This window comes from Oncorhynchus keta, chromosome 32, assembly GCF_023373465.1.
Source record: "Oncorhynchus keta strain PuntledgeMale-10-30-2019 chromosome 32, Oket_V2, whole genome shotgun sequence".
NCBI lineage: Eukaryota > Metazoa > Chordata > Actinopteri > Salmoniformes > Salmonidae > Oncorhynchus > Oncorhynchus keta.
Genome location: NC_068452.1, coordinates 24128386 through 24153205, shown reverse-complemented (window position 1 = coordinate 24153205; position 24820 = coordinate 24128386). Strand labels below are relative to the sequence as shown.

At 40.5% G+C, this 24820-nt stretch overlaps 1 protein-coding gene across 2 annotated transcripts; it reads right to left on the bottom strand.

The window, feature by feature from the left end:
• Positions 1-5368: 5368 nt before the first annotated feature.
• LOC118384527 (putative E3 ubiquitin-protein ligase UNKL) lies at positions 5369-22237 on the bottom strand. Of its 2 annotated transcripts, XM_035771130.2 has the most exons (16): positions 22073-22237; positions 21036-21245; positions 17803-17979; positions 16709-16842; positions 15908-16043; positions 15696-15813; positions 15476-15560; positions 15220-15380; positions 14591-14779; positions 13986-14039; positions 13158-13335; positions 12962-13051; positions 12630-12863; positions 12278-12471; positions 11915-12172; positions 5369-11723 (listed from the first exon to the last, which is right to left on the bottom strand). In XM_035771130.2, exons 1-16 carry the CDS (start codon positions 22135-22137, stop codon positions 11568-11570), a joined length of 2439 nt encoding a protein of 812 aa, XP_035627023.1. In that variant the 5' UTR covers positions 22138-22237; the 3' UTR covers positions 5369-11567. The 2 variants fall into 2 exon arrangements, with proteins under 2 accessions (XP_035627023.1, XP_035627024.1); XM_035771131.2 differs by lacking the exon at positions 14591-14779.
• Between the last annotated feature and the right edge of the window lie 2583 nt (positions 22238-24820).

Genomic DNA, 24820 nt, shown 5'->3' with positions numbered 1-24820 from the left:
CTGTCTCCTGGTAGCGCCTCCATGCTCTGGACACTACGCTGACAGACACAGCAAACCTTGCCACAGCTCGCATTGATGTGCCATCCTGGATGATCTGCACTACCTGAGCCACTTGTGTGGGTTGTAGACTCCGTCTCATGCTACCACTAGAGTGAAAGCACCGTCAGCATTCAAAATTGACCAAAACATCAGCCAGGAAGCATAGGAACTGAGAAGTGGTCTGTGGTCCCCACCACTCTTGCTAATTGCCTATAATTTCCACCTGTTGTCTATTCCATTTGCACAACAGCATGTGAAATTTATTGTCAATCAGTGTTGCTTCCTAAGTGGACAGTTTGATTTCACAGAAGTGTGATTGACTTAGAGTTACATTGTGTTGTTTAAGTGTTCTCTTAATTTTTTTGAGCAGTGTATTTATAGAGGTCTAACTTTGCCAAAGTGGGGAAAATGCTAATTTATCCCAGCACTGAAAAAAAGTAAGCTTGTTCTAACTGCGAAAACATTGTGTTGTAGTACCAAATAGTGGCAAAATTGACCCTTATGTTTAGTTAACAGGATCAAGTGACCTAGATTAAAAACAGATTATGGTGAATGTCTATGAAGAAGTTCTAAATTGAGCAGCTGCTGAAAAATGAGCTCCTGTATATATTGAGATTTAAATGTTTTTTTTAGAGTGAAGTACATCGAAAAAAATCAAGAGAAAACTGCAAGACTCAATAGAAGACAAAACAAGGAACAAACCAAAAAAGACAGGCTTTTGAAAAAGTAACTATTTTTCATAAAATTGTACAGTTATCTTAGCTAGCTGAATTGCTAGTAGAATTGTTTACTTGTTGCTAAGCAGTTGCTAGGGACTCTCCTGGAAGAAGCTAGCTCGCTTACAAAGAATAACAACAAAAAATATCTAGTTAACAGAAGAAAGGAAGACAAAATAAGGACAAAAGAAGGACAGAAGAAAAAGGAAAAGAAAGAGGACAGCAAAGTGAAACAGTCAGCACTTCTATTGCAACTTCGTATTTCGTCGTCCTAACGTAGTCTACACTGCTATCTGCCCAGCAGCTAGCCAGCTAGCAAACGTCCACCGTCTACCGAATAGCAGCACTGTAGAAACTATTACACTCAACTGAACGACTTGATTAGTGTAGTGTTAGCTAGCTACATAGTTGTCTTTGCTGTCTTCGTATCCAAGATAATTGTGTAGTTTAGAGCGTGTAGTCTTAGAGTGATTATCTTAATTTACCGAGGTTAGCTAGCCAGCTATTTGTCGTCCTTAACGTAGGAGACACTGCTAGCTAGCCAACAGCTAGCCAACGTCTACTGAATAGAACTTCCGCACTCAACAACCCGGTCGCATTCCGCTTCGCTCCACAGGTAGTATCACATTTTCATTTAATTTCATTACAGCACAACGGTTTGATTTGTTTGATCGTAGCTAGCTACATAGCCGTCTGTGTATCAAAGATAATTGTGTAGTCTAGAGCGATTTTCTAGGTTAGCTAGCCAGCTATTGTCGTTCTTTTAACGCAACGTAATCAACACTGCTAGCTAGCCAGTTAGCCCCCGAATAGCAGCACTGTAGAAACTATTACACTCAACGGAACGACTTGATTAGTGTAGTGTCAACAACGCAGCCACTGCCAGCTAGCCTACAAAGTCAACAACGCAGCCACTGCCAGCTAGCCTACTTCAGCAGTACTGTATCATTTTAATCATTTTAGTCAATAAGATTCTTGCTACGTAAGCTTAACTTTCTGAACATTCGAGACGTGTAGTCCACTTGTCATTCCAATCTCCTTGCATTAGCGTAGCCTCTTCTGTAGCCTGTCAACTATGTGTCTGTCTATCCCTGTTCTCTCCTCTCTGCACAGACCATACAAACGCTCCACACCGCGTGGCCGCGGGCACCCTAATCTGGAGGTCCCAGCGCGCACGACCCACGTGGAGTTCCAGGTCTCCGGTAGCCTCTGGAACTGCCGATCTGCGGCCAACAAGGCAGAGTTCATCTCAGCCTATGCCTCCCTCCAGTCCCTCGACTTCTTGGCACTGACGGAAACATGGATCACCACAGATAACACTGCTACTCCTACTGCTCTCTCTTCGTCCGCCCATGTGTTCTCGCACACCCCGAGAGCTTCTGGTCAGCGGGGTGGTGGCACCGGGATCCTCATCTCTCCCAAGTGGTCATTCTCTCTTTCTCCCCTTACCCATCTGTCTATCGCCTCCTTTGAATTTCATGCTGTCACAGTTACCAGCCCTTTCAAGCTTAACATCCTTATCATTTATCGCCCTCCAGGTCCCCTCGGAGAGTTCATCAATGAGCTTGATGCCTTGATAAGCTCCTTTCCTGAGGACGGCTCACCTCTCACAGTTCTGGGCGACTTTAACCTCCCCACGTCTACCTTTGACTCATTCCTCTCTGCCTCCTTCTTTCCACTCCTCTCCTCTTTTGACCTCACCCTCTCACCTTCCCCCTACTCACAAGGCAGGCAATACGCTCGACCTCATCTTTACTAGATGCTGTTCTTCCACTAACCTCATTGCAACTCCCCTCCAAGTCTCCGACCACTACCTTGTATCCTTTTCCCTCTCGCTCTCATCCAACACTTCCCACACTGCCCCTACTCGGATGGTATCGCGCCGTCCCAACCTTCGCTCTCTCTCCCCCGCTACTCTCTCCTCTTCCATCCTATCATCTCTTCACTCTGCTCAAACCTTCTCCAACCTATCTCCTGATTCTGCCTCCTCAACCCTCCTCTCCTCCCTTTCTGCATCCTTTGACTCTCTATGTCCCCTATCCTCCAGGCCGGCTCGGTCCTCCCCTCCCGCTCCGTGGCTCGACGACTCATTGCGAGCTCACAGAACAGGGCTCCGGGCAGCCGAGCGGAAATGGAGGAAAACTCGCCTCCCTGCGGACCTGGCATCCTTTCACTCCCTCCTCTCTACATTTTCCTCCTCTGTCTCTGCTGCTAAAGCCACTTTCTACCACTCTAAATTCCAAGTATCTGCCTCTAACCCTAGGAAGCTCTTTGCCACCTTCTCCTCCCTCCTGAATCCTCCCCCCCCCTCCTCCCTCTCTGCAGATGACTTCGTCAACCATTTTGAAAAGAAGGTCGACGACATCCGATCCTCGTTTGCTAAGTCAAACGACACAGCTGGTTCTGCTCACACTGCCCTACCCTGTGCTCTGACCTCTTTCTCCCCTCTCTCTCCAGATGAAATCTTGCGTCTTGTGTGACGGCCGGCCGCCCAACAACCTGCCCGCTCGACCCTATCCCCTCCTCTCTTCTCCAGACCATTTCCGGAGACCTTCTCCCTTACCTCACCTCGCTCATCAACTCATCCCTGACCGCTGGCTACGTCCCTTCCATCTTCAAGAGAGCGAGAGTTGCACCCCTTCTGAAAAAACCTACACTCGATCCCTCCGATGTCAACAACTACAGACCAGTATCCCTTCTTTCTTTTCTCTCCAAAACTCTTGAACGTGCCGTCCTTGGCCAGCTCTCCCGCTATCTCTCTCAGAATGACCTTCTTGATCCAAATCAGTCAGGTTTCAAGACTAGTCATTCAACTGAGACTGCTCTTCTCTGTATCACGGAGGCGCTCCGCACTGCTAAAGCTAACTCTCTCTCCTCTGCTCTCATCCTTCTAGACCTATCGGCTGCCTTCGATACTGTGAACCATCAGATCCTCCTCTCCACCCTCTCCGAGTTGGGCATCTCCGGCGCGGCCCACGCTTGGATTGCGTCCTACCTGACAGGTCGCTCCTACCTGGTGGCGTGGCGAGAATCTGTCTCCTCACCGCTCTCACCACTGGTGTCCCCCAGGGCTCTGTTCTAGGCCCTCTCCTATTCTCGCTATACACCAAGTCACTTGGCTCTGTCATAACCTCACATGGTCTCTCCTATCATTGCTATGCAGACGACACACAATTAATCTTCTCCTTTCCCCCTTCTGATGACCAGGTGGCGAATCGCATCTCTGCATGTCTGGCAGAAATATCAGTGTGGATGACGGATCACCACCTCAAGCTGAACCTCGGCAAGACGGAGCTGCTCTTCCTCCCGGGGAAGGACTGCCCGTTCCATGATCTCGCCATCACGGTTGACAACTCCATTGTGTCCTCCTCCCAGAGCGCTAAGAACCTTGGCGTGATCCTGGACAACACCCTGTCGTTCTCAACTAACATCAAGGCGGTGGCCCGTTCCTGTAGGTTCATGCTCTACAACATCCGCAGAGTACGACCCTGCCTCACACAGGAAGTGGCGCAGGTCCTAATCCAGGCACTTGTCATCTCCCGTCTGGATTACTGCAACTCGCTGTTGGCTGGGCTCCCTGCCTCTGCCATTAAACCCCTACAACTCATCCAGAACGCCGCAGCCCGTCTGGTGTTCAACCTTCCCAAGTTCTCTCACGTCACCCCGCTCCTCCGCTCTCTCCACTGGCTTCCAGTTGAAGCTCGCATCCGCTACAAGACCATGGTGCTTGCCTACGGAGCTGTGAGGGGAACGGCACCTCAGTACCTCCAGGCTCTGATCAGGCCCTACACCCAAACAAGGGCACTGCGTTCATCCACCCCTGGCCTGCTCGCCTCCCTACCACTGAGGAAGTACAGTTCCCGCTCAGCCCAGTCAAAACTGTTCGCTGCTCTGGCCCCCCAATGGTGGAACAAACTCCCTCACGACGCCAGGACAGCGGAGTCAATCACCACCTTCCGGAGACACCTGAAACCCCACCTCTTTAAGGAATACCTAGGATAGGATAAAGTAATCCTTCTCACCCCCCCCCCTTAAAAGATTTAGATGCACTATTGTAAAGTGGCTGTTCCACTGGATGTCATAAGGTGAATGCACCAATTTGTAAGTCGCTCTGGATAAGAGCGTCTGCTAAATGACTTAAATGTAAATGTAAGAAAGCACCATTGATAACAAGCACCTCCGAGAACATCTCATCTGTTTTGGCTCTAGGCATTGCAGCTGCTGTGCCATCTATTTGATGTCCTGTCTCCTGATAGTCATCATGCCATTGTACCACAGTAATCTGAGTGAACCTTAATTCTATAGTGCATTACCAAGAGGGCCAACCTATTTTCTGGAATTCTGTGCCAATCTTTGATTATAATCCATTTGATACATTCCAATACTGTATAAAGAAAATATTTATTTAATTGGTTGTAGTAAGAAACCTTATGTAACCCCCCAAAAAAGAAAAAAAAGGCTATTTTCATGTGAAGAAAATAAATGCTGGTTCATGTTTGTTATTGCAAGATTATACTTGTCATGGGGCATTAATCGTTGGAGTTTAGTGAACTAGAAGTACATACCTTTATTACTACATTGGTTTTAAATCCATGAAACAAATACTCAACACATTTAAGATCAAAAATGGTTTTAATTCCCAAGATACAAATAGTGAATTATGTAAACCATTGCATAATGTTGCAGTACAATTGAACAAGTTAATGATACTCTACAAGCAAAAGATTCAATACCTTCTACTTAATTTTTTGTAAAAAGCCAAATCAGGCCATTCTTTGATTCAATAAAGAGGGTGAACTTTAACACAGGTGAACTCCCATTGATCATTTCTATGGAGTAGTTGAATACTAATTCAATATACAATGTCCTATTTGTCCATACTTTGTAACAAAATAAGGGACATGTTTCTCATTCGTAATACAAATGTCTACTTCCATCAACATCAACGTAAATACATCTATGAACTACAGTTCACAATTAAAAACCTTTTATCCTACAGTCGTAACTGAAACCCTGAGAAAATCAAATGTATTCCCCCCTCCCCTTAAATCACTACACTGATAAATACAGAGACCGGAAAACTGCATGTGTCTTACATTTATTTCATTGTATAGCAATTCACAAAACTAGATGCTTCATCATAGCTAACGGATGAACTGCTCTCCATTTTATTCCAGTGACCTATTAAATCTCTCATTTAGAACGGTACATTCAATATTTCAGGGTTTCTATGTTAAATTAACATATTGAAATTAACTATTGGGAACAATTAAATGTTTTTACAGAAGTTCTGCTGCAATATGCATTTTTTCCCCCATACTAAAATTGGAACAGCTTCATACATTTATGTACGTACAAGATTGCATAAAATCTTCAGGTTCCATGATCACAATATTTAATAAAACAAGGAAACAAACACTTCACAAAAATGCAAAATAGATTGCTAATCCACTGCAGAGCATTGTTACATCTCAATTACATTTAAATTTACAAAACAATGAGTCCTACTTGGTGCTTCTCTTTAACAGTAATTGTCTTTTTTTCTTGTGCCAATAAAGATGAGTACAGAAATAATCATATTTATTGGTGGTAGGTATAGTGGCATGTTATGAGTGATATGATATGGCAAATACAGACTGAGATGAAGAAGCAGTATTCATCATTCTAAGGTTGCCCAAAGGTTCTAAGGTTCAAAACGGCCCTTCTCTGATCACTTATGAATGCAAGCTCTTTACACAGAATTCTTTACTTTTCAGAGCGACAAAGCTAAGTGATAATATCGAAAAAGCTCATCTGAGTGGTATCCAGCACAGAATTTAATAGGGGAGATTATGGTACATACAATTATCTAAAGGCACTAGAATTTTGATTATTTTTCAGTTTTACTGTAATAACAATTTACCCTCATTAAAAGAGCAATACTCTTCAAATGCCAGGTAAAATATGACATTAACATCAAAAGGCACAGATTTATAAAATTTTTAAAAATGAAATGGGTCCATAGTAAAAGAACATTAGTTTAATATAGCCATAACATTGAATGATTTAGAGCCATATTTATAAAATATGAGCTTACATTTTTTCTTATTCAGTGTAAAAGGGAGATGTATACTTAGTATGCCACATTGAAGAGGGCTTAAGGACCAAGAACAAATGAGTGATAAGAGTTGCTCCTTAAACTTACTCACATCTGTATCTGCCATTGATGCTGGTTTAAATAAATCAAGTTCTGTCATTTCACCCGTCAATGACTCACTCAAATATCTAACAATAAACAAATGATACACTATCGCCATCTTTCCAATGACTGCAGTAAATTAAAACAAAGAAAAACGCCAGTCAAATGAAAACAAAAGCACATTACAGTCAAAGTATAATCTATACTCCTGACAGCATACAAGTAGTGCACAACCATCAATATTTAAAACTGATTGAGATTTTAGCTGTAAAGTGAAAAGACAAACATACTTCAAAATAGTACTCATCACAGTGGCACCTTAATTGGAGAGGACAGGCTCGTGGTAATGGCTGGAGCGGAATCGGTGAAATGGTATCATACCATTCCATTCACTCCGTTCCAGACAATATTATGAGCCATCCTCCCCTCAGCAGCCTCCACTGGTACTCATCTATATGGCCACTTAAGATTAACATGTCACTAACTTCTGAAATTCCTTCACTGTAGACAACTGCCAATTAGAATGATGTGTATGCTGCTGACCAGTCATTTGTTTTACAAAAAAGCAGTGATGCCATTAGTTTCTGTAAATGCACACCAAATCTATATTAGGTGTTAGGTTTGTTTCAAATTAGGTTAACAATTTGCTTAGATTACTAAAAGTAAGTTTTGTTTTAATTAAAAGGAAACATAATAGCAATAAAGGTCTTTGGTAAAACTACAAATGGGCTTCAAGTCCATTACTATTGTTGTCAGCAAAAGCAGTTGGCATAGTTCTTTGTCATAGAACAATTGAAGAGAATGTTATACTAATTGTACATTTCAATACATATTTCTAAAGTAACTACAAGAACAAACTACCACACCACTTTGGTTCATTTGAGTCAAGTTCACATTAACTTAGTTGGCATCACAGGAAAAATACAAAAAACCTGTGATATTAAAAATTGGGGAGAGCATTTACTGTAGCCCAGTAGCTTTATTAGGATTCTCCAACCAATTTAAGAATCGAGACATTCTAAAGCAGTACATTGACTGGCCTGTAACAATGTTTCAAAGATTCACAAAAGTACCCGAACTTGTGACTAAAACGAAAATCAAAACATTTTAATCTAATGAGTCTTTGTTTAAGTGGTACTTTACTTGAACTATAACATTATAGAAGTTATAAACTTGGTATACCAAATGTTAGACGCCATAACACGTCTCTGAATGTTAGGTAACAAGAGTCATTGTTATGACGCCATTTTGATAGAGATATCTACACACACATTGGGGATAACAAGTATTTGATAACCTGCAAAATCAGTGTTTCCTACTTACAAAGCATGTAGAGGTCTGGACTTGTTTTAATCATAGGTACACTTCAACTGTGAGAGACAGAATCTAAAACGATAATCACATTGTATTGCATGGCATAAGTATTTGATCACCTACCAAACAGTTAGAATTCCAGCTCTCACAGACCTGTTAGTTTTTCTTTAAGAGGCCTCCTGTTCTCCACTCATTACCTGTATTAACTGCACCTGTATAAAAAGACACCGGTCCACACACTCAAACCTCTCCACAATGGCCAAGACCAGAGAACTGTGTAAGGACATCAGGGATAAAAAAAAGTGTAGACCTGCACAAGGCTGGGATGGGCTACAGGACAATAGGCAAGCAGCTTGGTGAGAAGGCAACAACTGTTTGCGCAATTATTAAAAAATGGAAGAAATTCAAGATAACGGTCAATCACCCTCGGTCTGGGGCTCCATGCAAGATCTCACCTCGTGGGGCATCAATGATCATGAGGAAGATGAGGGATCAGCCCAGAACCACACGGCAAGACCTGGTCAATGACCTGAAGAGAGCTAGGACCACAGTCTCAAAGAAAAGCATTAGTAACACACTACGCCATCATGGTTTAAATTCCTGCAGCGCACGCAAGGTCCCCCTGCTCAAGCCAGTGCATGTCCAGGCCCGTTGCAAGTTTGCCAATGACCATCTGGATGATCCAGAGGAGGAATGGGAGAAGGTCATGTGGTCTGATGAGACAAAAATAGAGCTTTTTGGTCTAAACTCCACTCGCTGTGTTTGTAGGTATTGTAGGTAGAAGGATGAGTACAACCCCAAGAACACCATCCCAACCGTGAAGCATGGAGGTGGAAGCATTCTTTGGGGATGCTTTTCTGCAAAGGGGACAGGACGACTGCACCGTATTGAGGGGAGGGTGGATGGGGCCATGTATCGCGAGATCTTGGCCAACAACCTCCTTCCCTCAGTAAGAACATTGAAGATGGGTCGTGGCTGGGTCTTCCAGCATTACAACGACCCGAAACACACAGCCATGGCAACTAAGGAGTGGCCCCGTAAGAAGCATCTCAAGGTCCTGGAGTGGTCTAGCCAGTCTCCAGACCTGAACTCAATAGAACATCTTTGGAGGGAGCTGAAAGTCCGTATTGCCCAGCGACTGCCCCGAAACCTGAAGGATCTGGAGAAGGTCTGTATGGAGAAGTGGGACAAAATCCCTGCTGCAGTGTGTGCAAACCTGGTCAAGAACTACAGGAAACATGTGATCTCTAATTGCAAACAAGTTTCTATACCAAATATTAAGTTCTGCTTTTCTGATGTATCAAATACTTGTAATGCAATAAAATGCTAATTAATTACTTAATCATACAATGTGATTTTCTGTATTTTTGTTTTAGATTCGGTCTCTCACAGTTGAAGTGTACCCATGATAAAAATTAGACCTCTACATGCTTTGTAAGTGGGAAAACCTGCAAAATCGGCAGTATATCAAATACTTGTTCTCCCCACTGTGTGTGTGTGTGTGTGTGTGTGTGTGTATATAAGTAAAATAATGTACTGATGTCTGAACTGTGTATGCACAATAACATTCAAGAATCTAAATGCATTACAACTATATGTTTACATCTTTCTCTCAGCAGCAACAAAGCTTGCAAAAGTGAAGTGATCGACTCTACAGTATGCTAGACTGACAATACAAATATATCTGGCAGTGATCTAGATTTGTAGCTGGTTAACGTATGACGATTATAAGACATGCAATAAAATTGTTTCACCTGCCATTTTAACTTGATAAACATGAGGGATCACAATACCTTTTTTATTTTAGGAGAAACACAAGTTTTGTTTTTCTCTGAATTACCATCCATGTAAATGTAAACAATTGTATTTCTCAATTTTTCAAACTAAGTTACAAATCGTGTACCTGGGAATATATAAGGTTCTTTCTACTGAACATACTAATTGCTGCAAATATTAAAAGGACCAAGATATAGAGTGAGGAAAAATACATTTTGAACACAGTAGAAGGTCATTTCAATTAGATTAACCTAGCTAAGCACATTACACTGTCATATTTGAAAACACAACTTACAGGTTCAACACCAATGATGCACCTTACAATAAACACCAGTCTAAAATGTATAGCCTGTTTTTATCTGGTTTACAAACAAGACCAGAGTTGTTTCCTTGCTTGCATACTCCCAAACACTAAATCAAAAATGGTCATTTGAAATTATACTGAAGCCGCATCAAAAAGCACCATTGCCTGTGTAGACAAGGAAAATATATTGTTTTATGTTTTGTATGCGTGAAGTCAGGACACAGGCACTGACAAGATGTATATCTTCATACAACTATAATCTGAGGAAATACTTTGACATAGGATTGGGCAATACACATGATGCAAAGTAACAATATTAAGTAGATATATGTGCAGAGGCTTTGACTACCTGTGTCTGCTTTTACAACAATCCTCTAAGAATCGATGGTCATGGTTATCATCTAAGGCAAGGCACTTGAGACTAGAGTAGAAGCCAAGTATCAGATAAGTTCTAGACATGTTTGAGAGCTAGTAGGAATCCTATCAAATTCACCATGTCAGACTTATGTACATCAAGACATGCTCCTCTAACAACTACATAATGAACAATTCAGTAATCACTAAAAGACACAGTAATTGATTTCCTAACTGCTTTAGCATAAATGTGCCTTACTGAGATTACAGCTGCTGGTTATGCCTAAAATGCATTCAAAAGTGTGTACTTTGACAGAAAGGTATAAATTAAAGAATGAAAAGTAGAAACTATTGTTTAGCACTTTTCTATGAAAACTAACAAGATATATAGAACTATACCATGATTTAACAATAGGAAACATGAAATATTCTAGTATGTTTCACAGTACACACAAAAGCGAGACACATTAGCATATTAAGAAAAAATATATATAAATCTAACAAAAACAGCTCAAAGCTCATTTCTAAAATACCCTTTAACAAATTCCCAGGTCAACAAAGTGCTTTACAAGAAATCAATCTTCACAAAGATGATTGCAAAACTAATAATAATGTTTGACTGATGTGTTTCAGTGATAAAGTCAAATTAGGCCCACTTGAACAATGGATGCCCAAACTTTTGGAAAATGTAAGTGATCCTTTACAATACAAAATAACATTACATTTAAGTACTTGATTTAACAAACACAATTTATGTAGTTCAAATTAAACTATTAATTGAATTACTATATGAAAGTGAAACAAAATGCTATTTATAAAATGTAAGCATGTATTAGTAGTTCTTCAAAGGGCAAATTCCTTAAGTAGTACCTTGAATAATTGTACATCACCACTTCAATATTTTTGTCTTACAGTATGGACATTCTGATTTACTAGGTGCACAGTTCTTACAAAGTACATAATGTTGGCAAGGCTGCAGGACTATGCAACGATCATGCGTTTGGCAAACTATACATTTCTTTGACTGAAGCTGATATAATACCTGTGTTGGGAAGAGAAGAGGTTGTATCAGAAACTACTCGCAACATAACTCAATACAATGATTCCTAGAAAGATCTTTAAAAATATGTATATATATTTTTTTTTTAATGCTTCACTAGGCTAAATAGTCTGCCATAATGTATATCCTGATCACTATAAATAACAATGTGCTTAGTATCTAGCCCGTCTTACCCCGTCTATAAGGTCTAGATCAGTGCGCAGCTGGCTCTGGATGGAGTGGAGCTTTGGTAGAGGGAGCTGGTCCAGGTCTCCATAGCTTCTAAGCAGGGGTGTGCCAGGGGAGCGACACAGCACGTCAAAGTCCCCCTGGAGCTCCTTCAGCTTGCGCTCCGTGTCCTCTCGCGTCTGCTCTGCCAGCTGCCGCTCCGCCTCGACTGACTTTGCTTGTTCTTTTGCATCATGGGAGTCTTTCTGCCAGGCCTCACATGCCTGGAACAGACAGACATGTTGGTTTAACAAGGGTCGGGATGTATTGCTTACGGAGACAGTGCCTTTAGTTCATGTCATAGTTCTTGCATGGGTCTAGTGACTGACCTGCTTGACCTGGTGCCACGCGTCTTCCCATTGCTTGATCTTCCTCTTGGCCTCGTCCAGCTCCCTGAAGAGCCGGTTCAGATCAGCGCTGCTGCTCACAGTGGTGGAGCCCAGGCTGCTGAACACTGGTGATGGGCTGGGAGAGAAGTTGCCACTCACAAAGTCCCATATGCTGCTAGCTCCCCCATTCAAACCTATAAGGTGGATCAGGACAATTGTTTCATGTCAAAGCACAAAAACAAAAAAAGTGTTGCATTTATAAAATTGTTGCTGATGCCTCATAAGTAAAAGAATAATGCTCACTCATGCATGTCTGTCAAGATTGCTAGTAAATATTATATTGTTAACTTACCCAGAGAGTTCTGAGAGGAGGTAGGTGTTCCCAGAAGGCCATGCTCAGGTTTGGTTAGCAGGCCCTGAGGTTGAGTCTGCTGTGGAGCCATTCCTGACAACAGGCACTGGGACAGGGACTGGGAGAGAGAGCTCAGAGGGGATGCAGAGAGCGAGGAGTTGGAATTCAATGAAGAAGACCGTGCAAGGGAGCCAGGAATGTTGACCGGAGCAGATCCTCCCAACATCCTTTGACCTAGAGGGCAATGGGAAGCATAAATCAACTTCGCAATTTAAAATTGTAGAACACACTTAAGTCAATTGTGTTCAATATTTCAAAAAAGGTTTGCTTACTTAAACCAAGACTGTTGTTTTCTTGCTCCTCAAACTCTTTATCAAGAGAGGCAACATTGATGTCACAAAAATTCAGGTCAAGTGCAGAACCTGAAAGAAAAGGCAAGTAGCTTTTTTTATTAGGAAAATAAGTTTTCCTTGTATAAAGAGGTACATTCACCCCTCAAACAAGTTTGTACAATACAAGTACACTTACCTATAACTGACTCCACAGTATTGCTCCCAGGATAGAATGGGGTTGCTTTTGCATTCATTGTTGATAAGGTGGTGGGTGAGGAACTATCTGATCCAATACTGGAGGCCAGGCTAGATTCTATACTGGAGGTTATGCTGGATGCCAGAGGGTTCATCCCAGAGAATACACTATTGTGTGTCTGTAAAAGAGGCGTACATAGCAAGGCATTGTTTCATTAATAGTGTCATTTTGAGCAATACTTAGCTTTACTACATTGGTGCTCGGTTAAGAAGACAAGCCACAGATACCGTGCCTGGTCATATGCTTTAGATGGGAGATCATGAATAGGCCTTTTTATCAAGTCGATTGGACGGATCCCAATGACTTTGAAATTATAACAGCAAAACCCCTTTGCCTCCACAGGAATACCTTTAAATAGAAAATGTTCTACATATCACAAACAGTGTTTCCCCTATGTTTATTTTCAGCATAGGTGGCAAAGTTCCTGCAATTCTACACATTTTGCCATGGCTTATGCTATCAGTGACTCAAACATGAACATATCAATGGGGGTCCCATGCCATTTTTGGAATTTTATACTCTCCCTGACTGTATAGTTTTTATTTTTGGTGATTATTAGTTCTCAAAGATGATCTTATTTTAAAAAATATATAGCTCCATTATCTTTTCTACATGATTTATATCTGGTTGTCATTTAAGTTTACACTCAAAATGAAAATGATTCTCCATAAATCATATTTTTTGGACTGGCGATAAATTAATATAGGGGAAACACGGTCACTAGCCTCTAGAAATACAAAGGCAATGACAAATGCTTAAGTTATTCACCTGCTTGTCTTGGTCCATCATCTTTTGATCGATATGTCCCTTATAGTTCTTTATCTGAAAACAGACAGCACATTCACATGACCCAACACTTAAACCCAACAATTGGCTGGGTCTTAGAAAGCCAACACCTTTCTTAAAAGTGAAGAAAATTCAGTTAATAAATCAGTCATCTGCAGCCCTATCAAAAAAGAGAAAAGGTCATCACCACAAGCCATTAAGACAGTCTAAAACTAAATAAGCAGACATTTGTTTTATAACTAATATATAACTAATATATAACATGAATACAAGTCACATATCCAAACAATGTCTAATCTAGGTTCATAAAATGTTAAGCAGAACACTGAATTTGACCTGGAATGGGTAAATTATTATTTATTTTTTACCTTGGTTGTTAATTTCAGTATTCACCAAGTCATCACAAATTTATAGAAAATGACAACATAAAAAAAGTGACTGACAAATAATTGAATATAGAAATAAATCAAAATAATGGAAACTATGACCAAAGTGTGTATAGCAGTGGGTCAGGCCCTACACTAAGCGGAGTACAGGGGTCTTCCCATAAGGACGGGGAAAGAGAGAGAGCAGTCTTATTGTAGTACCTGATCCTCGCGTTCAAAGCCCGGCGCTTTGGGATAGTTAGACGTCAGAGATGACACACTTGACGTGGTGGACTCTGAACATAAGCTACCATTAGTTAAGCATTTGGACCTGCCGATGGGTCCGATTGGGGACAATGAACTGTTGCTTCCTGAGCTTGGCGTTACAGTCGGACTATTAGAATATGAAACCTGAGGGAGAGAAGTACACATGATCTTAATAGGGTTTTAGAGCCAGCCAAACAAGCCCAGCTTTCCTAACGAGGCCAGAGAGCAGATGATAACTGAAGATGTTTAGATGGAATATTGGCTTCAGAGAGAGAAAATGACACTGAATTGTTCAAGTTTGGTTTCTGTTGAATCCTATATTAATTTGAATTACGCTGTGTATTTCTTGGTGCACTAGTACTACCAGAAACAAAATGATGTTACAGACTAGTGAAATACAAGGCAAGTACAGAACACAGAAGAACGGAAACATAAAATGACAAGAATATACAAAACAAAGGTGTAACAAATAAGGAAAGTTAACAGCTTAAATGTCTTTTCAGGGTCTAATCTATAGACTGCATGTTTTTCATTCAAACTGAGATGCCTTTGTAAAAGACAGTGGAGAGAAGCAGATCACATACATTCCCCACTTGGCCGTTGTTGATGCTGCTGATGGAGTGTGCACTGCTGCCCCACTCGCTGACCGGACACTCTGAATACTGCTGAGAGCCCAGCTTGGCCTGGGAGCCCGACTGCATCGCTGTTAGCAACGAGTTCATGGTCTCTTCCGTGGAGGGAATTCCTGAAAAAATACACAATCACAGACAGGAGGTTTTAAGTTTGAGAAGTTACCAACAAGCAAGACAGAGTTGCCTTATTTTGAGGAGCTTCACTTACTTTCTACATGCGCAAACGCACAGAATGGCCCTCTAGGACAATAACCAGTTTGCCTCATGTCATTGCATTTGGTGGATTTGTAGATCTGAAGTGAGAAAGACAGGTTCTCTGCTCATAACTGTGTGGCATTTTCCCAAAACAAGGTTTGACAGATTCCCCATTGCAAGAGACAAAATGTGCTAAGCATTTATTTTAAAAAAGTGTCAAATGTCCCACTTACCTCTGGGTGGAACTGCTGTTCAGTGCGTGAGTGACAGTATTGACAGCTGTCTCCACTGTCACACTTCGATGGCTCGCCCCACTCATCCCCATGTTTCACATTGGGACACGGAGTTGACCTGACACATCATTCAAGAGGTTAACTACATATTACAGAATTATTACAGTTGTCAAAGGCATTCTCTTTGTTGTTAGACAGTCCTAATCTCCTACCTGTATTTGAACTTGCGTGGATTTCGTCTTCTGTCTCTACTATTGTGGTAGTGAGGGCAGGCATAGCCCTGCCTGCATAGTCGTGGAGGCTTGGTGCACTGCTCTGTTTTGTAGTTCGCTAAAACAAAATTGGTGTCTGGAAGGAAAGCACACAATGAGTATGTTGCATGTACACAACAAACAATTATTGTGGATAGTCAGATTAATATAATCTCGATTTAAAACATTTACATGCTTTTCAAGAACGAGTTCCCTAATAATCCTGTTTACATGGACATCTGAAATCAGGTTACCTGACGGGACTTTGATGAATGCAGAAAAAAAAGATTTGAAAAAAATATATAAAAATAAATGCTCTACCAGCGAAAACATTTAGATTCTTAGTCCAGACAAAGTTTGTATGTGAAAACTATTTTTAATATGCATACTCACTCACTTCACTCGACAAAAGTAGGAAGCTTGTGCACACCTCTGAACTCTGATTAAAGCATTTACATGTCCTAATAATGAGAACGAGTGCACCGAAATCCAGGTGTTTTAATCGGCGCATGCTTACTACCATTATGATCTTACACCAATTAAGATAAGCAGAGTAAGGTGTTAATATGACTAATGCCATACTCTGACATAATCAGTTTAATATAGATGTATTAATGTGCATATAAACATACTCAGTGTAAGACATTCTGTTATTGACCTAATGCCAAAATATAACACAACAGGTCAAGGAAATCCAATCAATAGAAAAATAATGTGGCACTGGGTGACACCGCCACCAGATTCAATGTGTCTGCTGCTCACCTTGCCACCGGGGGTCCTCTGTAAGAGTCTTCTCTATCATGGCTTGGCTGGCCAGTACTCCAGGCTGTAGATCAGGGATACCCTCTCCAGATCCCAACTGGCCATTCTGGAGGGCTTCCTGTGCCTGGATCTCTCTATACACATGAAGAAGATCAGTGAGAGAGCTACTACACAAAACAAACAAAAAAGAGGAAGAGACAAATGTAGAATATTCAGGCAATACCTTGCTCTTAGGCTTGTTCTGCTCAACAGTTGCTAGGCAACGCTTGAGCGTGCCTCTGATACCACATTTAGTGTTGTTTTTGTTGAATTAATTCAAGCTCCCATTCCTTAATGTGATGTCATTCATGGGACGTTGGACAGGGTATTGCTATTTTCCAGTGACGGGTATTTAAAATGTGAACACATGATTCATAGTAAAATAGCAAATGTATGTTATGCTTAAGTCCATTGCTTGCATTATACAGATATTGGCCTACTTTTTGTATCCATCTCTGAGATGTGGAGGGATATTACTTAAAATATACCACTGAATCTTTCATCCCATTAAAGAAATAACACTAACACTTTAATTTAACACTAATTGTTTGCACAGTAAATGGTACTCAACAAAACCAACATCAACCCTGGCAATAAGTACACTATGACCGATGTCTATGAAGATAAAATTGTGGTTTCATCTGCTCTTAGCCCCAGCCAATTTGAGAGGCATCATGCAGACTAATTGAGCTAAGAAAATAGATGAACACACTTCATTCTCCCACTGCCATGTATAGGCATGTACTGGAGTGGATACAGACTATTATCACTTCAGCGGACACAGCTAGACGTACCAAGTTGAATCAAAGTAACACTAACAATGGTAGAGAAGGGGTTGACAGCTTCAAAAATATAGTCTACGGGTAAAAGTAAGAACTTCATTAAAACTATGATGTACGAATGGAATCAGTTGGTACATTTTGTCAGTGGATGGTTAGACCTTGCATGATTTATCGTTGTGTACTCAGCTAACTGGCTTAACAAGCCTATTCACATGTCTGTTGATGGTATGACACCTTGAGAACAGAGTGGTTACTAAAGGCATGATAGATCACCTGATATCGTAGACAGGGGGGCGGAGATCATGTGGGCCATGGGCAAAGGCGCAGTGCAGGCCGTTCTTCACGCAGTGCCCGCGGGCATCAGTTTCATGGATACAGGTACCAGTCTTGTAATAGCGAAGATGGTACTTGCGCTCTGTGTCACCAGTGGTCCGGTGCAAATAAGGACAGCTAGACAGGAAAGGAAGCGATGATTAGACAAATGCAGACTTCCTCGTTAAAATTATCAGGATTTGATGTGACAGAGATACAATCTGCATAAAATCGGTCTCTATCCTATGTTTCTAGAAATCCATGCTGTGCTTTAATTGAATGGAAACAGACCGAGGCTAAAGGAATGAGTTACAGAGCATAATGAGAGATATCAGTCTTCCTCCCTGTATTAGTGGCAACCGTTCTTCTTGGTGCTTAATATGCACATCAGACAAACAAAAATGTAGCCAATGCCCACAGTGGGAGTCAGAGGAATGCAACGCCTTTTATAGATACAGCGCTCTCACAGGCTTTGATGTATGGTGAGGAATTGAACAGAAATAATACAATCGCTATGAATGTGCTCAAATTCACATTGAAAACAAATAATTTCCTCAAATACAGCAAAAACCTTCTTACTCCGCAGCAGTAACCATGGCAACGGATGTGATGTCACGAGAAGAGAGCAGCCACTGGTAGAATGAGGAATAGAGAGTGCAAGTGCTCGCTCTCAGGCAGAGTTTAAATATTTTGTGTATATATATATATATATATATATATATATATATATATATATATATATATATATATATATATATATATATATATATATATAGTATAGAACTTTCAATATAACACCAGGTTGAATTGAGGAACATAATTTACTTTCTGCTGTGAAATTCCAAATACACTGATATAGGAAACTGGAACTCAACCTCTCAATGATAAACCACTATAAAGTATTCAGTATGCTACACATTTGCCACAAATACTTTTATCACAGCTAGTCTCTACCTCTAGATATCACTAAACTGTGGATCTGACCAACACACTAACCAGACCTGTGCCATTCATGATTGTCATTGAACTAGTGAGTGAGACGTCTCGAGTTACTCAATTTCTTTATGGTGCTCCGACACAAATCAGCCCAAATTATAGAAGTGGCTTGAATATCATGTTTCAGAGCTGTTCTTCTTAATGCTGAACAGCATCTTTCTCAATATATAATCTAGAACATCTATCCTGTCTTATTAAATAGGCTAGGTTATTAGCTGTATAGCTTGCTTCCTTTCAGTGAACCTTTAATTCTGTTAATTTTGTAGGGAGACTTGTAAAATCCCCAACCAACACATCTGGTGGCCGGTAGCCTAGCAGTTAGAGCATTGGACTAGTAAGTGAAAGGTTGCAAGAACAAATCCCTGAGCTGACAAGGTAAAAATCTGTCGTTCTGACCCTGAACAAGGCAGTTAACCCACTGTTCCTAGGCCATCATTGAAAATAAGAATTTGACTTGCCTAGTTAAATAAAATAAAAATATTAACATTTCCATTTTAACTGATAGGGCTGTCAGTAAGTATAGTAACAAGTACATATGCTCCAGTAGGCCAAGCATGGGCATTTTGTAATATTACTCAGGACAGGTTAGTAGGGCTGGGAAATGCCTGGGACTTCACAATTCTATTTCAATACTTAAGTGCTGATAAAATAAGGATTGCAATTGGCTCCCTATTGAAAAAGAAGATCGCTTGTTCTCTATGAAGGAAAAATACTGGAGATTTGGTGTAGGTACCGGCAACTATAGCATAAAGAATATATTGTGAATAGGATATATCGTCAAAAATAGTATCCTGATATGTAGGTTCCCCCTTCACTACAGGGTAGAATTCTGTTTTTGTGTTTTTTTTTCTACGATAACCCTGTGACACCTGGTAACTGAATACTGTAGCTTTTATTTTAGGTAGATGCAGATGAACTGCTAATTTATTCATTTAATTCATCCTTCTTTTGGTGTCTATCCGCACCACCACAAGCCTTCTCATATGTAATCTCAAGTGACAAAGTGTATCTGCCCAACCTGACACGCTATATCATGTTACAAATATTTTAGGCTATTACCATTTGTTTATGCTATTTATCATGATTTGTAATGACACAATATGTAGGCTCGTAAGGCCTATTCTTTGTTACTTTCATTTTCAGTAGATTGATGTCACACCAGTAACGAAAAATACAGTTCTAAGAATGAGCTGAAGTGGCATACCCCAAACATTCAAAATATGTTCCTCTGATTTTGTATTTTTTTTTAAGTGGAATTAGCTGATGCTTTGAGGGTTGGGCCTAAAAATGCTGCAGTAGCCATAAAATAGAGCAATAATATATATATATATATAAAGACTTGCATACTCAATTTCTACCCCTCAGTATCTCTATTAATTACCATAAAAGAGTAGTTATGCTTAGGCTGAGCTGATACTTGAATTGTACTTGCATGAAACCACACAGAAAATTATCAATTCATGATTCAATGAACATAATGATAAAGTGCAGGTGGTAAAAACCAGACACGTCCATGTATTAAGTACTTTTGACAACATTAAGGATACAAATACAAAGCAGAAACTCGTTCAAAGCGACCTCATTTTCAACGGACTCGTGAACAATAAACATTGCTTGTTCGACCAATGGGAGAAGGCTATGTGCAAAGGCGGTTCAATCATGAGCAAGGAAATAGGGGGTGTGTTCATCGTTTCCTCGCAAACTGGAGGAAGAAGCTCAACCCCACTCTGCAGCTCAAAACAGACGTGTCCAGCGAGAATTACAAAAAAAAAAACATCCATGAAATGACAATGAATGTGGTTGAATCATTCAATTGGTTCCGCATGATTGAGAACGTCTGTCGTCCCACTCCGGGGCCATGCGGATCGACATTAGCTCGAACAATAGACAAGTCAACAACACCATGTTCAAGCTAGGTCATCACCAAGCTCGTAGTGAGAGCTGAATTCTGTGCAACGAGGATCATTCACTTCGGGAATTCGCATGAATCTGACTTCCTACTGAAACAATGCAGCATCCATAAAATATTAGCAACACCGTTATAAGTGTACTCACTAAACTGGCAACCTGCACAAATTGAGTTAATTCTCAACCGGAATGAACAACAGCCACAACATTGATAAGCATGATACAGTAGCAACAATCTAACCAGACAATAATAATTCACAGCAGAAAATAAATTGAAGCTTCACACTTACTCCTCTCCATCTGGACAAATGCCCGTAGTCTCGTCATATTTTGTGCAATAAACGTCAGGGCTGTAGTTAAAAGTTCCATCTCTTCTTCTAATCGGTCGTCGTCGCCTCTGGTTGAGGAAATGCCAATGAAAACATGTAAAAGGTCTATGTTGTGTGCACTTGTGCTGCAAGAAGAGAGGGCACTGTTCGGTCCTAAACTCCTTCAAATATCTGCAAAATGGAAAGACAAAAGGCGGTGTTAATGAAAGACACCACCTGACATCGATCGTGTAAAAAAGTATCAGAGTCCAAAGCTCAAGGGGAATATCACATCTAACCTTGATATAAATATTACAGCTTCGCTATTTGAAGTTTAAAGTAAACGATATCTATGCTAAAAGGTAAGGAGATAAACGTTTACACCATCTACAACGAATATTTGATTGACACTAGCTAGCTATGTAGCTGAATTTTACAATCACTCGAACTGATAAAACTACTTGGTAGTGATAGCTAGAGTAGCTACCTTGACCATTCACATACAATCCACGCAAGATTTTCGACGTTGCATTCTATCAAACAACCAGAACGTACGTCAAAACATATGCGTAGACAGACAGCAAATAAGGCCGAGGTGGAAAGAGGAAAAGGATAACACTGCTGGCTGGCAAACCATTCAACTTCGCGAACGTTACCTAGTCCACGCTAGCACGCTGACTGGCTAGCTAACGTTAACCACCAACCAAGTTCCTGCGAATTCCGATTTTTAATGTTACGCCTCTTTTTTATGTGGAACATTTTCACGGTCACACAATACAATTATACACACGTATTTGTTAAAATGCAGTTACTGTATCAATTTGAATATGTATCTAGCAAGATAGCGCTAGGCTAACTGCGTGCATTGGGAAGAATTTACAAAAGGAAAAGCACCATGTTTTACTGCACTACGAGTGAAGAAATATCAAGCAGTCCAACTATAAAACAATATTCTGTACATAAAAGAAGCACGATATTTTAAGGAATACGTCTGTCCATTTAACGTTTGCTTTACTTACGTATAGTGGGTTGGTTTCTCGGTTTGAGGAGAAGCGTTCGCCGCCGTTTTCGAAACCGACGGCATTTTCAGTCAAAACAATGAAACGCGCCTGCGCGAACTGTTCCGTTTCGTTCCATTTACGTACGGAGTGAGATTTGTTTCTTTATTCTGTAAATGTGTCTACAACGATCCGTGCGTATATTCAACATAACTCACAAATACAACTTTGATGTGTGAATATATTAAAATAAAACTATAGTCCAGAAATATGTATATACATTTCACAAATTAAACCATAATCTGTGAAACTGTATAAATATTTCAAATATTAACCATAAATAAATCAATAAATAAATATGATCTGTAAATATATTCAACATAGCTCACAAATAAAACTACAATTTGAACAACTGTACAAAGATTTGTGCGCAAATATTCAGAAATCCCTAACATTTACAACTGTGGAAAGTGTATTTGCTCATTCAAAAAGTGCATGTGGATCTGTAAAAATAGCAGAAGTACAAAGTTACATAACAAGCAAAGCGCACATTCTCAAATCACATCAAAAATATGCTTTCCAAAATCATCATCCCCATTATGATGACCAAGGACATCGATACGCCTGCCCGCCCGCCTAAATAATCAATTTGACCAATTACTCTGAATCAGCTGTGTAGTCATGCTAGGACAAAACCTCAAAAAGTCCACCTCTTTAGGTCCCCAGGACCTTTTTTGGGAAACGCTGCTGTGGGTCTTTGGGCGAGTCAGCTGTCAGATCAAACAACTAAGGAAAGGTTTGAAATAAATGGGAGATTGACAAGTGGGGAGTTGCAGTATGGTCCAAAAGCAGCTGGTCAAGCGTTATCGTCAGGTTAATCATTTTTACAACTTTGCCTTTTATTGAACAGGCAACATTGCCCAGCCCCTCAACGATGCAACACAATACAGAGATGTATTAACAGTACTCAGACACAGAATGTATGTATTGACTAGGAAACAACATTAATACATTTATCTAAGGATGCACAACAAATGACTTGGCTAGCAAGCCTAAACGGAGCAGAAAACAGCTGGATTTCTAACATTTCTAATCAGATAATGTTACTATTTCTCAAAACCTCCACACCAGTCGGGAAAGAGTGATTTGTCCTGCCAAAGCATCAATTGCCCTGTTAAGTCCCTGAAAGACAGATTGACAAAGATGATTTGCAACATTTCAATGTAGCTTGCTAGCCAGATCACCAACTCAGATTTTTTTTACTGAGTAGTTCTTCATAATTGACACATTCCTGAATTAACAATGAACTATTAAGCAGTGTTGTAAAGTACTTAAGTAAAAATACTTTAAAGTACTATTAAAGTAGTGTTTAGGGGTTTCTGTACTTGACAAGTTTTACTTGACTACATTCCTAAAGAAAATATACTTTTTACTCCATACATTTTCCCTGACACCTAAAAGTACTCGTTACATTTTGAATGCTTAGCAACATAAAAATGGTCCAATTCACACACTTACCAAGAGAACATCCCTGGTCATCGCTACTACCTCTGATCTGATGGACTCAACACAAATGTTTCATTTGTAAATTGTCTGAGTATACCTCTGGCTTTCCGTAAATACAATTTTAAAAATGGTGCCGTTTATTAACAGAAGGAATTTGAAATTATTTTTACTTTCGATACATGTGTATATTTTAGCAATTACATTTACTTTTGATATTTAAGTATATTTCAAAACAAATATTTTAGACTTTTACTCAAGTAGTGTTTTACTAGAGGACTTTTACTTGACTCATTTTCTATTAAGGTATCTTTACTTTTAATCAAGTATGACAATTGGGTGCTTTTTCAACCACTGCTAATTTAGGTGGTTTGTCTGAACAGGTGACGAGATCGCCTGCTAGCTGTCGATACACACACTCGGCATTGCATGCACCCAATGGTCAAATGTAATATTGATACGAAAGTCCTTTGTTGAACATTTTAACATAATTTGTTGAATAAATAAACGTTATACTCACATTTCATGAAGCTGTTCTTTCTTCTAGCTAAGAACAAGTGCACAGTCGTGATGAAAATTCATCATTGCTCGTCACGTGACAAAGATTATCCAATGAATAGAGATAGCCGACTCTCATCTGAAGCGACATTTGTGGATTGCAGTACATGGACAGGTGAGGGAGAAAATCTCAACATTCTGTAAACACAGAATACGGATCCACACCACTTTTTCAATGTGCAAATGTGCATTCCACATATTTAAATGTTAGGGATTTCTGAACATTTGCTCACAAATCGTTCTACATTTGTTCAAATTGTAGTTTCAGCGTAGTGTCCAGAGCATGGAGGCGCTACCAGGAGACAGCCAGTACATCAGGAGATGTGGAGGAGGACGTAGGAGGGCAACAACCCAGCAGCAGGACCGCTACCTCCGCCTTTGTGCAAGGAGGAGCATTGCCAGAGCCCTGCAAAATGACCTCCAGCAGGCCACAAATGTGCATGTGTCTGCTCAAACGGTCAGAAACAGACTCCATGAGGGTGGTATGAGGGCCCGACGTCCACAGGTGGGGGTTGTGCTTACAGCCCAACACCGTGTAGGACGTTTGGCATTTGCCATTGAACACCAAGATTGGCAAATTCGCCACTGGCGCCCTGTGCTCTTCACAGATGAAAGCAGGTTCACACTGAGCACGTGACAGAGTCTGGAGACGCCGTGGAGAACGTTCTGCTGCCTGCAACATCCTCCACTATGACCGGTTTGGCGGTG

Excerpts from the sequence above, each read along its gene's own strand:
- LOC118384527 (XM_035771130.2), bottom strand. The coding sequence starts at position 22,137 with ATGCCGTCGGTTTCGAAAACGGCGGCGAACGCTTCTCCTCAAACCGAG. Across the intron at positions 21,246-22,072 it reads GAGAAACCAACCCACTATAC|ATATTTGAAGGAGTTTAGGA; the intron begins GTAAGTAAAGCA and ends TCCATTTTGCAG. Across the intron at positions 15,381-15,475 it reads TGCGTTTGCGCATGTAGAAA|GAATTCCCTCCACGGAAGAG; the intron begins GTAAGTGAAGCT and ends GTATTTTTTCAG.